Source organism: Hydra vulgaris, chromosome 03 (genome assembly GCF_038396675.1).
Source record: "Hydra vulgaris chromosome 03, alternate assembly HydraT2T_AEP".
In the NCBI taxonomy this organism is placed as follows: domain Eukaryota; kingdom Metazoa; phylum Cnidaria; class Hydrozoa; order Anthoathecata; family Hydridae; genus Hydra; species Hydra vulgaris.
The window spans coordinates 41,144,244-41,161,363 of NC_088922.1; the positions used below are offsets into that span (position 1 = coordinate 41,144,244).

At 28.4% G+C, this 17,120-nt stretch overlaps 2 protein-coding genes across 2 annotated transcripts in view; both read left to right on the forward strand.

The window, feature by feature from the left end:
* Positions 1-11,260, forward strand: part of LOC100212075 (kinesin-like protein KIF11-B) — a 49,606-nt gene extending 38,346 nt beyond the window's left edge. Inside the window, exons 19-23 of the mRNA XM_065793233.1 lie at positions 1,714-1,809; positions 2,588-2,810; positions 10,311-10,450; positions 10,525-10,617; positions 10,897-11,260. Of these exons, the coding sequence (XP_065649305.1) occupies positions 1,714-1,809; positions 2,588-2,810; positions 10,311-10,450; positions 10,525-10,617; positions 10,897-11,028 (684 nt within the window). The 3' untranslated portion in view covers positions 11,029-11,260. The remainder of the gene's footprint in view (positions 1-1,713; positions 1,810-2,587; positions 2,811-10,310; positions 10,451-10,524; positions 10,618-10,896) is intronic.
* A 4,358-nt stretch (positions 11,261-15,618) lies between these two features.
* On the forward strand, positions 15,619-16,830 carry LOC136078676 (uncharacterized). Its single transcript, XM_065794461.1, has one exon. It carries the CDS (start codon positions 15,619-15,621, stop codon positions 16,828-16,830), a length of 1,212 nt encoding a protein of 403 aa, XP_065650533.1.
* Positions 16,831-17,120: the final 290 nt, after the last annotated feature.

Sequence of the window (17,120 nt, forward strand, 5' to 3'; positions counted from 1 at the left end):
CTGTCAGAAATGTTTGTTCTATCAAGAGCAGCAGCAACTTGAGGAGTTATAATATCCACAGTGCCTCTTGCTGTCTGTGTCTTTAAAGCTTTTCGAAATGGATGGATCAGCTTCAAGTTCAGCATCTGAAGGCTGTGACAAATTCTCATCGCTAGATGTAGCAGTTACAAGTGACATCGGTACTGATGTTGTCGCTCCTGTTGAATTTACTTTCGATGAATACTTTTCAGCTGCTATTTTCCGTTTTATTGCTCATTCTTCCTTCAGTGCAAGTGCTTTGTCTACACCACCTATTCTACCTCTGCAACCTTTATCACGCTGAGCATGTAGAAACAATCGGTCCCCTTCAATCTTTATGGTTGACATGGCATCCAGATTGACAATATCAAAAAGATCATTTAGTCTTTCCCAGAATTTCTCCTGATTAGACAGATTTGTTGCCAAACTCTGATTGATATTCTTTTTGAGATACTGCCATTCAGAGTGCAGTTTGTGGATGTGTTCAACCACGTGATTTCTGGCTTCTGTTGGAATTTGGGCCATCTCCCATATTGGCAACAAAAGTATACCCCATATCAGCAACAAAAGTATAACAGATTTGTCAATACTTTCCTTCAAACTCATGTTCTCATCAGTGTGATTGTAGAACAAAACCTTCGAGACATCACACATGACAGAAGTTTTGAACTTTGAAAAGTTTCATTTGTTGAACATGTGCTGAATGCGGTCATTGCATCAGAGTTCTGTTCCTGACTCAGTCTCAGTGTAATGGATCTGAAAATAATATATTTTTTTATTAAAAAATGCATTGAACAGTAGTATTGAGTGAGTTAGTAAGGACAATGCACAAATTAAAAGATTCCACTAGTTTTATCAAAACAAATAAGCTTTCAACAGTCGCCAAAAAAGATGAAAACTAAACCAGAGTAGACTCCTTTCCAGAGTACATAGCGACCCTACAACTGGGCGCCCAGCCCATGTTGCAACAAACAGTATTATGTGCAAGTATAATCAGAAAATTTGCCAATACAGAAACATAGTTGTTAAACGCATTGTATCATAAATTATTTGTGATGAAAAGAAAACTTACCTGACTTTAGTACTCTTGCAATGTGTTCACCAAGTTCAAAATATTATGAAAAAGGAATAAAATTGGTTAAAATCACAAATTTTAGCAATATTTACAACCAAGATGTCTGCTTGTGTAGGTCACATGACACAATAACTAAAAACATGCTTTTACATAAATAAGTAAGTTATAAAATACGTATTTAGTATTTACAATTGATAAAAAAAAATGGTAAAACCGTGTATTTTGAACTCTAAAACATGTTGAGCAAGTTCTAAATATTAATTTAATTAGAAAATATTTTGGCTACTAAGTCTTTATGTGACACATCATCATATGATGGGTTGGTGGAAAATACCTTATATATATATATATATGGGTTGGTGGGAACACCCTTATATATATATATATATATATATATATATATATATATATATATATATATACATATATATATATATATATATATATATATATATATATATATATATATATATATATATATATATATATATATACATATACATATACATATACATATGCATATGCATATACATATATATATATATATATATATATATATATATATATATATATATATATATATATATTACATATATTGTTTTAATAATTTATCTTTTTAGAATAATAACAAGTATCATGATATGACTTTAAAAAGCTACAAAGAGCTTGTAAATCTATCTGACAATTTGATGTCAGAAAATCACAAAAATATAAATGTATGTACTTTATAACTCAAAGGTTTAACTAATTTAACTAATGTTTCTTACTTTATCCTAATATTTCGATAATAATACTATTTTATTTTATGATTTTTATCTTATGTATTAAAATTGAATTTAACACTTAAAATGTATATTATTTTATTACTATGTTAATAAAACTGTTTACTTTGAAAATGAGTGATTAATTTAAAAAAAATGTTGTTTTAAAAACTGAGAAAATCATTTCAACTAAATAATTTTAAATACCAGTTAATAATTAAAATAAAAAATCATTGAAATAGTTTTCGTTATATTGTTATGTAAATGTAAAAAAATGTAAAAATATAAATAAAAGTATAATCTCACACAATAAAAAATGTTTCTTTATAGTTTATGTATTTAAGTTTCTTTATAGTTTATGTATTTAAGTTTCTTTATAGTTTATGTATTTAAGTTTCTTTATAGTTTATGTATTTAAGTTTCTTTATAGTTTATGTATTTAAGTTTCTTTATTTAAGTTTGTATATTTTACTATTTATTTAACATTACATAATAAAATGTTTATAGAACAATAATATATATTGAACATCTTATAATTATCCTGTAAAATGGATCCTTTAAAATTTTTGTAATTAAAATAAAGTGATTTTTTTTTTTATAAAAGTATTTAATAAATTATTAATTTTTTACTCACTATGTAAATAGTAAGTAATAAAAACTTTATTTATCAGTAATTTATTTTATTTTCTTCTGTTTTTTCAAATTTAACTGTTTCAAAAATATGGTTTTTTAGGAACTTCAAACCTTACATAATTCTTTATGTGATCAATGTTTATCAAATATTAATACTCAAGTACTGAGCTGTGATAGTGTGATAGATGGATTGACTGAAAAAATGAAACAGAATCAAGCTGACTCAATGAATCACAGTCTCAGTCTTGAAAATGGTTTACATTCACTGGAAAATGATATCGTTGAATTTGTTGAAGAGGAGCTGAAACAGGACTCTCCAACTGGTATTTTTTAATAAGTTTAAATTCAATTATTAATCAAATAGGTTAATCAGTCTATTATAAATTTTAACCTAACTTAATTTTAAATAGGTTAATCAGTCTATTATAAATTATAACCTAACTTAATATTATAAATTTTAACCTTACTTAATATTAAATAGGTTAATCAGTCTATTATAAACTTTAACCTTACTTAATATTAGGACTCTTAAACTTTGTTTTGTAGATAAAAATTCATTTCTACAAAATATTTAAAAAATTTTGAAACTGCACAAGAAATTTTTTTACCTTTAAATTCCATTAAGCTTGCACTTAGGTTAGGATTAGATCATTCTGATTACCATACTACTAATAACTTATCATCTAATACACTCGTTTTGCTAGGCAAGTTAACTCTGACTTAAAATACCCTGCCTTCCAAGTCCATTTTTTCTTCAGGTCTTAGTATTCATAGCTGTTATCCTTTGATTTGTAAGGATTTAAGACTCTGATAGTCACATGATTGGCCTAGGCATATACCTTTTTATCAATTCACCTATTTGTTGTGAAATCAGGTTTGAATGTCCTCTGACCATTATTTTATGTGCTTCCGCTTAGCACCTCTTTACTCGATTTTCTTTTTGTTCTTTATCATTCTTATTATTCTTCCTAAGACACTTTTCACGCTTTTTTTGATGTTGTTTTTTATAAAATTGACTTAGGCCTTCAGCCAATATTGTTAGTGTTGACTTGCTATCAAATTGAATGGCTTGGTTCTGGTTCCACCCACCCTGCTGGCTTAAGGTCCATTCTCATTAACAAAAAAAAGGTTAAATTTCCATCTTATACATGTGTTTGATATTATTACCTTTTCTAAGTTAAGGAAGAGCTATTTGGAAAGAACTTTTCCTTAAATTCATCTCTTAAATTTAGTAAACACACTCTTCTTGTCTTACTAAAAAAACTTGTTAATCAACCTTTAGACATTCAAATCCTACTTTTGCTGCTAAAGATATTTCTCACTTTACTCTTCTACAGCATGTGGTTCAGACAATATTCATGTTGGAGTCTTACAAAAAAATTTTCTCGAAGTCTCTTCATCATTCTTAAAACTGTCTAACAAGTGCTTAATAAATCTGGTTCACCCACCTCCTTTAAAATCCCATTTGTGGTTCTAACTTTTTAAAAACTCTGGAGGTTGCTTTGCTACTATTATTTGTAAAGTCTCTGAATCCCTTATTAACAAACTTATAATATCTCATCTTGAGTATAACAACATACTCTCTACAGATTTTGATCCTTTTTCTACTGGCGACTTGTTAACTGATATAACAGTGAGGTTCTTTCATGCATTGGACGGAAACAGTGAGACAAAAGCTATTGCTCTCACTCTGAAAATTTAGGACTTAACTTACCAACAAAAACATTTTTTTTTAAAGTTTATAAAGATCTGATTAAATAGACTAGTAAGAGTTTATTTCAAGTGGTTTTATAACCCTACCTTACTGTTTAACTTTTACTGAGACTTTTTAAAGATTTTCACTCATTATAAGCATTTTTGCCACTGATATGGTATGTCTCATTTTATGTCTCATTTTGTTTAAAATGAGACAAAACTTTTTTATAAAAATTTATAAAAAGATAACTACCCTGGAGTGTCAAAATTTTTAATAGGTTGTTTAATGGGATAATTTTTTACCAGGGCCCTATTGCTTACATTGATTCAAACCAATAGTGAAGTAATTATATTTAAAAAAAGTTCAAACTGTCATTTATAGGCCTTTAGGTTCAATTCCCCTAGGCCTCGAGCTAACTCTGAACAACATTAGTCTAATTAATAAATTTTATTGTACTTTAAATGAAACTTTATAGTTTTTTTTAAAAAAAACACAACTTTGAACCAAATAAAATAAATCTAAGTAAGTTTTTATTTTTTAATACCTATGTTATTTTTAGGGGTGCACCAATGCCTATGTTTTTTTCATAGTTAACTATGAAAAAAAGTAAACAACTTATTTTGACTACAACAATTAAAAATTTTCCCAGCTTTGAAAAACTTTTGCTAAAAGTTTACCTTCATTATTGTAATAGAGCTATTTTAATTTAGAGTTTATCCAAGTTTTTGTGTTAGAGAAGATGGTGTTTTTCTAAATCTGTACCATACTCTGAGTCGACAAAAGTTTTTAAAACAGTTGTTTTTAAGCTAAAGGTTCTATAATTGCAAAAAACCACATGAGAAATGATAATTTTTAATAAAGTATTATGAAATATGTAAATGTAACTCACTTCTTTTAATCGCGATTTGTTCTTTACTTAGTTGACAGAGTTTAAAAGTTTTATCTTTGGAGGCTAGAAATATGATGATACTTCTTGCTCAACTCCTACAAAATCTCTTTTTAGTATTCTCCTTAAATTTTTATGACTTTCATGTTTCTGGAGGGCAGTGATGAGGAAGATCGTGTCCAAGGATTGGATAGGCATATGGTATATAATATTTTTTCAACATTTAGATCTATCAGTTGATACTTTGTTGTTAAATCTTTATAATTAAAATAAGAATGCTTTTCCTTTGCTCTCCTTCTTTAACTTCTAGGGTATTATATCTAAGGTATTCTCCGTATTTATGATCTTTCTGATAATCTTACCTCTAAAGTTCTATTTGCTGATGACACAACTATATACTCTAGTCTTGAAAAAAGTCATCATTGTTTGATTGCTTAGAACAGGAAGCCAATCGCTTCTTTGACAACTTGGGATTTGCATTGGCTTGTGAATTTTGACCCAAATAAAACTCAGTTTACTACTAACAATTATCACATTTTTGTTGATTTTCCTATGTTTATGAATGGCAACACTTTTACTGAGTTTTCTACTTGAAGTTTTCTCAGATTATCATTCATTACTGACCTCATAAATTAATATAATTCATAAAAAAGCGAATTTTGCAAAACAAAAAACCTTTGTTAAAGGAAATGATAGCAGATTTAAACAGAGATTTAGTTTGCCATTCATATTAAGAATAACTTTGAAAGTTTTTGTTATTGGTACCTGTTATTTAAAAATGGTTTAAATGCCTAAATAATTTATGTTAAATAAAAAAAAGTTTAAAGATATAGTGCTTTGTTTTTAATATTTGGGCTTTATATTAAGACTTGTTTTATGTTCCTGTATAATATATAAAAATTTGATAGATGTTTTTCACAAAATGATCATTGGAATATGAGTAGGTATTCCTTTCTTTTAGTCTCAATTGCCTTTTAAATCATATTTAAAAGGCAATTGAGACTAAAAGAAAGGAATCGAGAGAAACCGAACCTCTATGAAAACACCCAAAAAAATGGATTATGTCATACTTTGACATACATATACTCGTTATAAAAATTATAAAAATGAAAAACATTTGTTGGGAAAATTTTGAGAAACAGCCCTTAAAAACCCGCAAAAATAAAAAAAGGTGTAAAATCTTTTCTTAAGGGGATGCAAAATATAGTTTACAGTAAAGTACAACTTAATTAGATATAAAAACTTAAAATACATATAATTGCATACTACATAACTAAATATTATTAGTATCAAAGTTTAGAATAGCCTTAGAGTAGTTTTCCATATATCTAGGTGAAGAAATGTCTTTTATCAAGCATCGCTCCCAAACCTCCAAGAATGATGAATATGAGCTTTCCAACTCCTGCTCTGAAATCTGACCAAGTCTCCTTCCTGTTATGTTGATGAACTGGTCAATATGTGTGTGTATTACATGAAGTTTAAGGGTTTCAGATACTTCAAACTCTTCCTGTAAAGACTCAAAAGACATCCTTAGGTTTTTTAAAACATTCTTATAATCAGGATTTACAGACACAACAAATGTAGAGTCAATGACCTTTGAAAAGTCGTGCATGTAATCCAAAAACCAGACAGCTCCACAGGAAGTACTTTTTCCAATCAATCAAGGAGTCTTAGAACCTTAGAACACTCATTACCTTCAAGTGTGTCACCATGGTATGGTTCGAAGAGAATAGAATGTCCTGCTAACCAATCCTGCCAAATGTTTTGTAGCTCCTTAAAGACATGATTTAGGGACAACTTAAGATAAAGAGCTGGTGGTGGCCTCTTAAGGATCACCAAGCTGTCATCAGGATCATCTTCATGAAAGAGCAAAGAAGTCGCCACACAGTATACTCTTTTGCTTTAAGGATTGGATAACCTCCTCCGAAGGTTATCCAATCCTCAAAGCAAAAAAAGAGTATACTAAATGTTCTGAGTGTAGCATCTGTCTGCCAGGCTTCACTTCTTTCACTATTTGGAGACAGTATAAGCATGGATATTTTGATGCAGGTGACATTATTGCAGACACAATATTTAAGAGTTTAAGGTCACCAGTGAAGTTAAATAATAGAAGATTGATTTGAGTCTTCTCTATGAATATCTTGCAGTTATGATGTCTCTGGAACCTTTGGAGCTGATCCAATGATCTGAATCTTCCTCCTTCCGGTATCTTTGTAATGATTTCCTAAATTGATATTTTTGAACACTTAATAAAAGTTAACACATAAGTTAAAAGCAATAGCATGTGAGAATTAAAATTATTTTTACCTGAACCAATGCCCCTTTTCCTGGTTACTCTGGTTGAAGGTCTGATGAATGTTAAATCATCTGGATCATAAAGTGTTGTAAGGGTTAGCTTCAGATGTCCTTTTCAAAAATCAAGACCAGACTTTGCAGCCATCTCTAAAAAAGGCTGTTCCCTACAATTTAATATATAATATAAATATTCATCAATTAGTTTAAAATAATGAATATGAAATCTCAAAAAACAAATAACGACCAAAATTGTTATGATTACCTAAGATATGCTAGTTTTTCCACAAACTCAAAGATATTGGAACAGAAGAAAAATGGTTGGATTATTTTTTTCCCATTAAAGTTTTGAAATGTAAATAATTCCTGAGAAAATAACTTGCCAAAAATACCTTTCTAAACTCTCATAACCTCCTTTACACGAGGAACATTTCCATCCCCAAGTCTCAAGTTTTTCAGAACTAAAATAACTTGACGATCAGTCAGCCTAGCTTCCTGTTGTATTATAGAAACATTCTTGCAGTCAGAAATCCCGCAACTATTACACCATTAGGGGACGTAATGGAGATGACTGAATTACCTGATTCTTTACTTGTTTTTATAGTTTTATAACTGATCTGTTCAGCCAGTTTAGGATCAATTAGGTTTGAAATGTTGGCTAACTTTTTCAATTTTAGTTTACACTTATCTTTGGAGTGGTTTGATCCCCTATAGATACTAGCAAAGCAGTGTGAACAGATCCATGTGGGAAACAATCTTGAGTTATTAGATTTATTCTTCTGTTTGTTGACAAATAATTTCCACTTAAGACCATTCAAGCTAGCAATTTTACAAATTCTGCATTTACATCTTTCCATACACCTGATAAAAGCCGATAAATGTTAAATATATTTACCATTTATAACATTATATTATTATATACTACTATAGTAGTTTATTTTTAGAGGGGAGATTTGTGATTAAATTAATACTTGTTAACTTAGACAGACCATGTATTATAATATATTATATAATATATTATATATACATATGAATATATATTATTTATATTATAATATATATAAATATATAAATTATTATTTTATATATATATATATATATATATATTTTTTTTTTTTTTTCCCTGAATGTTTTTTTTTTTTTTTGTAATTTAATTGATGCACAAAACCTTTTTATATTTAAATTTATTTTTACTACTCGTTTTAGCAATTTATTTTAAACTTTACTTGATCAACCAGTTGTAACATTTCATTAAAAATAATACTCCTACACAATGTAAACAAATACTCATCTACCTCCTTTACCTCCTACCTAAAGATACATTTTCTATAAAAATTAACTAGGTAGATATTAAAAAATAAGCTGCAATTTTATATATAAATACCTTGTTATAGTTTTTAGCTCTAGGTCATAGTTCTCTGCTATTAAATGATTGACTGTAGAATCTCCATTTTTTATCTTGTTCAAGTCTAATCTGTAGTCAATACAAAGCGCAGATGGAAACCTTGGATCTTGCAGTGAATAGTTTGACACCAAATGAGCCTTCAGTTCAACCTCTTGTGTATTAGTAACTTGTTTGTTTTCTTTTTTTCCTCTTGTGCAAAAGCAAATTGCACAAACTTGTGCACGGTTTTCATTGTGTGATTTTTAAAGCATTTTAATTAGCTCACAAATAATGTTTGATTTTTTAGTTATATTTACTAACCTAATAATATTTTATATATTTAATTAATTGTTTACTTGTTTTAATTAAAAGTATATATATTTAAAATCAAACTGTTAAATAATAGCCCATTTTTTGCTATTTAGGGCTTAAAATGCTGTTATTGAAACTCGGGACTATAACAATGAATTAAAGGAAGTAAATTTCTAAAAAAATATAATAAATGGAGCAAAAAAAATGTATATTTTTAAAATTCAACACTCTAGATAAGAAAAATAGTTTTTATCCTGTTTTTATGGCTTTTTTTATTTTTGCGAGTTTTAAAGGGCCATTTCTCAAAAATTTCCCAACAAATATTTTTCATTTTTATAACTTTTATAACTAATATATATATGTAAAAGAATTACATAAAAAGTTTTTTGGGGTGTTTTCATAGAGGTTCAGATTCATCCAGGCACACGGTGTATAGTAAAAATCAGTTTTCTTTTTTTTCAACTGACTATGCATATCTTTTTTTAATTTGCATATAAATATATATCTTAATAAAAATTTTCTCGTAATAAAATTGCCAAATGTACATAGTCAAACATGGTTTTGGGTATGTATGTCTTTGTATGTATGTCTGGGTATGGTGTGCATCTAAAGGATAACCCACAACATCACAGCTCTTTCCAAACTTAAATGTTATATTTGACATTTTTGTTATTATATGAATTTAAGTTATTTTGAACACAAAAAGGTAAAGTTGTTCATCCAATAGCTATATTCTCTGTTGAAAATTCTATATTTTCTACTTTTGTTAGGAAGTCTATTTTTTTTTAAATACCTGTCAGGGAATCTCTGTAAAATAAAATATTTTTTTTATTTATTTACTTATTTATTTTTGAAAGGAAAAAAAATTCTAGTATTGGAGATGTTTTTTTTTTGGCTCCCAAATAATTGCATTTTTTTGATATAAATAAACAAAAAGTTTTATAAATTAGAATGATTTAAGGCTTTGCAAGGCGCGTTATCAAACGTTTTTTTTATTAATAAAATAAATGCGATGATGCATTACGTTCGAGTTTTTTGGTGAGTTTTACTCTTTAGTAATATATATATATATATATATATATATATATATATATATATATATATATATATATATATATATATATATATATATATATATATATATATATACACACACACACACACACACATATATATATACACATATATATATATACATACATACATATATACGTATGTATATATATATACATAATTTTTATTTGTTTAAACAGGTTTGACACCTAGCCAAAAAGAGTATAACTACCCTCGTTCCTTGCAACGTACTCAGGAACATGAACAAATTATTAATGAGTATCGCCAACGCCATGATATTCCTCCACTTCCTTCTTTATTGGAGTATGAGTCAGATGAGGTAATTATGCGTATCAGTGTAAAACTTTAAAATCAGTTGAATTTTCTAATGATCCATATCTATTTATAAAATAGAATCACGATGGTTCGTTTTTACAACAGAGCGAAGATAAACAAAAGGAAAGCGAATTTCTTATACCTTGTAGTCCTGATGATACTGGAAACGAAGTAAGTAGTTTTCCAATAGCTTTTATAAATACTTATTTATAACTTGTCATGAATAATTTATTTATATTTAACTTTTGTATTGAACGCAAGAAAAATGATTCTATTTTAGTAGTTTACAGTTTTCTTAAACGTAAAAAATTTAAAGTATTAGGCTATTTAACAATTTAAATTTTTTTAGAAGTGTTAACGTTGAATTCCGTTTCATTTTTAAGAATTTTCGAACCTTGCTGCACCGCATTTGTTATGTTGGTTTATAATAATAATTTAATATTAATTTAGGTTCTTAGCATTGATACTGCTTCAGACAAAGAAAATAGAAATACACTTTTGAACAATTACTATTCATCTGCTTCAAAAATCGGCAATAATCGACCCCGAATTCCATTGCGTTCGTCAAACACGCTGTCTTGATAATGCTTTTTTTTTTCCGTACTTTTTGTGAAACACAAAGTTCTATAATAAGTTTTACATCAACGTTCTGGAGAAGGTTGTGGTTTGTTCCTTTGTTTTTGAGGCATTGCTTTTTTGAATTTAATTTGATTCAAAGCAGCTAGTTTTATAAATAAAAAAATTGTAAAAAGAAACATTTACAGATTACTACTAACTGTAGCAACAAAAAATCAAACTAAATAATAGATATAAATTTGTTTTTTTTCTTTAAATATCATTAAGTCATAAAACATCTTTTTAAAAATAATAAAAAATTTTTGTATAATTAGAAATATATTTATATTTTTAAATAATTGTTTTGTTGCAAGTTAAAAGCGTATTAAACTACATTCAAGTTACAGCACTTGAATTCTCCATTTAAGTGTACTTAATGTCTCTCGTCCACTGATATTAAAAGATAAATAGAAAGAAAAAAATTTAATTTAAGTGTGTACGAGTGGGACATAAAAATGACATTGATGGAGGTAGGCAACGGAAAACCTCATCATTGAATACTGGCGATGTTCAGTAGATTCCATTAGGTCTTCTTGGCGATGTTCGTAGATTCCATTAGGTCTTCTTAGAGTATCTTAAGAACCAACTAATAAAAAAAATGGTGTGTAAAATTATTAATAATAAAATAAAAGGTAAGTTTTTATCTCTGAGAATTCAAGGTTTAATTATTGTAGGGTGGATAAGATAATCTAGGTCTATTGTTAGCTTGTACTTGAAGTTAACAAATCTCTACGGGTTTTCTCTGAATGCAATTATGCAATTAACTGCAAGAATGTCAATTATGTATCATTTTTATTGTGATATAGACACAACTATTTTGAAAGCAAAACAATCCCGTCTGTAAAGTCAGATGTAAAGCAGAAAATAATGATACAATACTAAAAGTCCCATGGATTCCGAACCTCAAATTTCAAATGAACCCCTAAAGTCAAAAACTTAGTTTAACTAATTTGTACAACTCCACCTAATTTAAAATAAATTATAACTATAAAATATAAAAATTATAACTAAATATCAATTACATTTATCACGTACTTCCGGAGCAACTTAATACTTCAAAAATTTCCACGGTATTTTTAATTGGATGCATCTCAAAACACTTACGATTAATTCTAACTACCATGAAAAAAAAAAGAGAATCTCTTGATATTAACTATGCGTTTTAAATAAATAATGTTCCAAATACATCGCTTCCTACCTTTTTTGGACAGGAACAATGGTGTATGAATTGCGTCAAACAGCAAACAATTTTTCAAGTATCAAAATATTTCAGATGTCAGTTTTTCTTTTTTTATCTTTTAAACGTTTTTCTTAACGGTTTTCTATATGGTTTCTTTTCATTTTTCAAAAGTTCCTCTGAATTCAACTTCATATGAATCTCATTTAAAAAATTACGATAAAGTTATGGATAACTAATTGAATTGCGAACCTTAAAACTAACAAAAGTGCTGGGTTTGATTTAACGTTAAAATTAACGTTAATTTTGAAAAATCTATTTATGATATAACCAAACCTCTTTTGTCTCACATTTTTAATTTTTCTTTTAAAACAGGTATTGTACCTGAAAATTTGAAAATTGCACGAATGACGCCGGTTTTCAAGACTAGCGATGACTCATTATTTCTAATTATAGACTTACAAAAAGTTTTTCAAAACTGCTTGAAGTAATAATGTACAATGGCTATTTAGTCATTTATCAGAAAACGATATGTTGTATTCAAAACAACTTGATTTCAAAAAAAAATTTCAATTGAACATGCAGTGGTTGAAATAGTCAGTCAAATAACAAACAAATTATGTACTGACTACTTTACATTAGGAGTTTTCATTGATCTGTCAAAAGCTTTGATACTATAAATCACAATATAATAATTTAAAAAAAAAAATGAATAATATGGAGAAAAAATAATAACTAACTTTGGTTCAAAAGTTGTTTGCGCTCTGTGATAAGAACGTAGGGATTTCTTGGGGCACCTAAAATAAGATAAAATTAAAATGAAAAAAAATAAAAAGACTTCAGTAAACTTTATGGGCGTAATTTTAGATGAATAATTACGTTGGAGTGAGCATATATAAGTGTATATAAGTATTGAGAAAAAAATATCAAAAAATATTGCCAATATATATAGGGCTAAACCATTTGTAAACAATATTTCTTTAAAATTTTTATATTTTTCTTTCATTCATTGTTATTTAAATTATTGTAATATTGCATGGGCAAGTACAAATCATACAAAATTAAAAAAATGTACAGTAAACAAAAACACGCGTGTAGATTATTATTTGGACCTGATAAAACTTTACCATGCGAGCCTTTTCTTTATTGTACCATGCGAGCCTTTTCTGCGAATACTTGGTGCATTAAATGTCTATAAAATCAACTTATACCAAGTTTTAATACTCATGTATAAAACAAAGATGGAACTCCTAAAACATTTCATTCCTATTTTTACAAAGTAGTTTATAAATATCCAACAAAAATTTCAGATATTAACTCAATTGTCACTAAATATAATTCAAAACAAATTACATATTCAATATCGTGGACCTTATTTGTGGAAAAAGTTTCCTTAGATTGCAAATACGAAAGTTAGTTTACAACAGTTTAAAAATGAATTATGTCACAGAATGTATTAACTTTTTTTCCATTAATTTAGTTATGGTGTTACCTCTAATCTTGAATGTTATTGTTGAAATCTTATCTGAATTCTTGAAATTTTTATTTTATTATTATTTTTTTCAACTATTAATGAATTGTTATTTATTTTCCTTTTATACAAATTGGTTATAAGGTATACGTACAGTGCTTTCAAAAAAAATAGGCAGTAAAATTTTTTTGCTTAAACCACATTTAAACAACCAAAAAAAAAAAAAAACTTAAGAAGATATTCAACAAATATTATTTTATTTGCGAGAAAAATATTTTTCAAACAAATCTTGCATATTAGATGGCATACTATAACACAGAATTGTATATAAAAACGTTATCAAACATAATAACAAAAAATATCGACAAAAACTGCAATTATAAAAAATTAAAGCAACAAAAATAACATCTAAGCTAGTATTTAAAATATCCCCCACGAGCCTTTTTGCAAGCAGCACATCTTTTTTGCATTGATTTTACAAGATTGTTGCAGATTTCGTTTGGAACTCTTCTCCAAATTCTATCTAATTCTTGCTTTAGGCTATTTATGGATCGCATTTACACCTTGACTAATTCTTTGTCCATCCGAGCCCAAATAGATTCAATTGGATTCAAATCTGTTGATCGAACTGACCAGGACATTGAATCTACTTTATTTTCTTTTATCCATGTTTTTACTATACGAGCTGTGCGGGCTGGCACTAAAACTTGTTGAAATTGCCACCATTCGTTTTATTCAATCAGCATGTCCACAAATGAAACCATGCAGTTTTCTAGCGTCTCTATATATGTATGTTGGTTGATTCGACCTGTACAAATGTTACACACTCCTACTCCGTTAAAGTTAAAGTAGTCCCAAATACCAACACTACCGCCGCCACTTTGCAACCTTGGTACAACACTAACGATTACTATACTTTTCCGATTTAAATATTTTAACAATGACTTTGCTTTTTCTATTTATTACTTCAAAGTTACTTTCATCACTAAATTACTTGCTTCCGCTTCTCCAAAGACCACCCAATTTTCTCTTTACACCACCACAATCTTGAGCCAGAGATCGACTCACAATCTTGTGAGCTGATCTTTGGCCATCAACATAGGTTTTTTAACAGCTGCATAGACACCAATTTTTTTCTTTGTAAAATATTTCTAACTGTAGGGGAACCTGTTGTACCTTTGACCACGTTGTACCTTTGGTCACTCTACTCTGTTGGCTTACTATTATTATTTTAAAAAAATGGGAAGTGTCATTTGAAATAGTAGTCCATGACAACTCTTCTTATCGTAAAACATTATACTTGGGATAGATGGTATTGATCCACAAGCAATTATAAGTTTTGACTCTTAAAAAGTAAATATTTGTGTTAATCTTATTCTGATTTTAAAACTGTGATAAATTGTTGTTTGATTCATCTACGACATTATAAACATTACCTAACATCTTTTTTTTGTTATGGAAAATTTTGGATGATTATGTCTGACCGTAAATGGGGATTAAGACAATAACTGTTAAAGAAACCCATCTCGTGTACCTTTGACCAGTCAAGGACGTTGTACCTTTGACCAATAAAAACTGCTTCCTCGGTAATTTGCGGACTTTAAGAGGGCAAGATTATAAAATTTATAATCTACCTTATTAGACGTCGTCTGTGCTTTATTGCTTTTTAATGCAAAATTGTTTCTAATATTATGATGATGAAATAATTCCATTGAATTTTAATGCAATTCACTATTTATTCTTGAACCACTACTACACTTAGAATAATCAATTTTGTTAATTTAGTTAGTTGGACAGCTGAAGCAATATTATTGTCAAGTTCATTTTATTACCTAGTTTCTGCTCAGCTATAGGGAATTAAATGTATCGAAATAGTTAATTAATTTTGTTAATATATTTTAGTTTTAAAATGCCAAGGAGCAAGATTGGTGTTTTTCGAAAAAAGATTTCCGAAATGGATATGCTAAATGCAGTGAATTTTGTGCTTCAACAAAAAATGAGTTTAAGTGAAGCTGCAAGACATTGCAACATTAAAAAGTCGACTTTAATATATCAGTTGAAGCAGTTTAAAAAATCTGGTAGTTGCGAATATTTATATTCACATACCAAACCAAAAAAAGTATTCTCAACTGAAGAAGAATTAATTTTGGTAAACTACTTGGCAGATGCTGCAAATATGCATTATGGACTTACATTAAAGCAGATAAGATCCTTTGCATATGAGTATGCTTTAGCAAATCATAAAAAAATTGAAACTTCATGGATGAAAAATAAATGTGCAGGTGAACAATGGCTGCGAGATTTTCGCAAAAGATATAATAACAAGCTATCTCTACGTAAACCACAACCTACAAGTCTTGGTAGATCTTCTGCATTCAATAGAGAAACTGTAAGAATTGTATATAAAAATTACAAAAATGTTTTAGAACGTTATCATTTTGACCCATCAAATATTTGGAACTGTGATGAAACAGGAATTACCACAGTCCACGTACCACCAAAAATTCTAGCTCCAAAAGGTAAAAAACAAATAGGGAGCATAACTAGTGCTGAACGAGGCAACAATGTAACAATGATTGTAGCCATTAATGCTACTGGAAATAGCATCCCACCATTACTTGTATTTCCACGTGTTAAATTCAAAGACTACATGTTAAATAATTGTCCTCCTGGAAGTGTAGGAGCAGCTAGTAAGTCTGGATGGTCAAATGAAGTCATTTTTGTGCAATTTCTTGAACATTTTATTAGTAATGTGCGACCGTCAATTAAAAAACCTGTTCTTTTATTAATGGATAATCATGAGAGTCATGTAAACATTTCTGTTATTGAGTTAGCAAAAAAATCAGGCATAGTTTTAATGACATTTCATCCTCACACAACCCATAAAATGCAACCTCTTGATCGTGGTGTTTTTGGACCATTTAAAACTTTTTATAACAATGCCATGAATAACTGGATGATATCACCAGGCAATGCTGGTAAACCAGTCACAATTTATGATATATCTTACCTCGTTGGTCAAGCTTATCCTCATGCTTTTGTACCAAATAATATTATAAACAGTTTTAAATGTACTGGATTTTATCCATTTAATGAAAATATTTTTACTGATATTGACTGATAGGCCAATAGTGAATACTGAAGCTTGCCTTTCTAATGAGATTATTGATGTTAAAACTGCTCCATCCAGTGTACCATCAACATCATCTATTGTTTTAGGGGAAATCCCTACTGTGAGTTTACCATCAAGATCAATTGTTTCACCTGAGATAATACGACCTCATCCTAAAGCCAAATTAAGAAAAACAAATACTTCAAAAAGACGTAATAGAAAATCATGTATTTTAACTGATACCCCTGAAATTAAAGTTATTCTAGATTCAAAATCTAATAACCAACAATTTAAAAAGA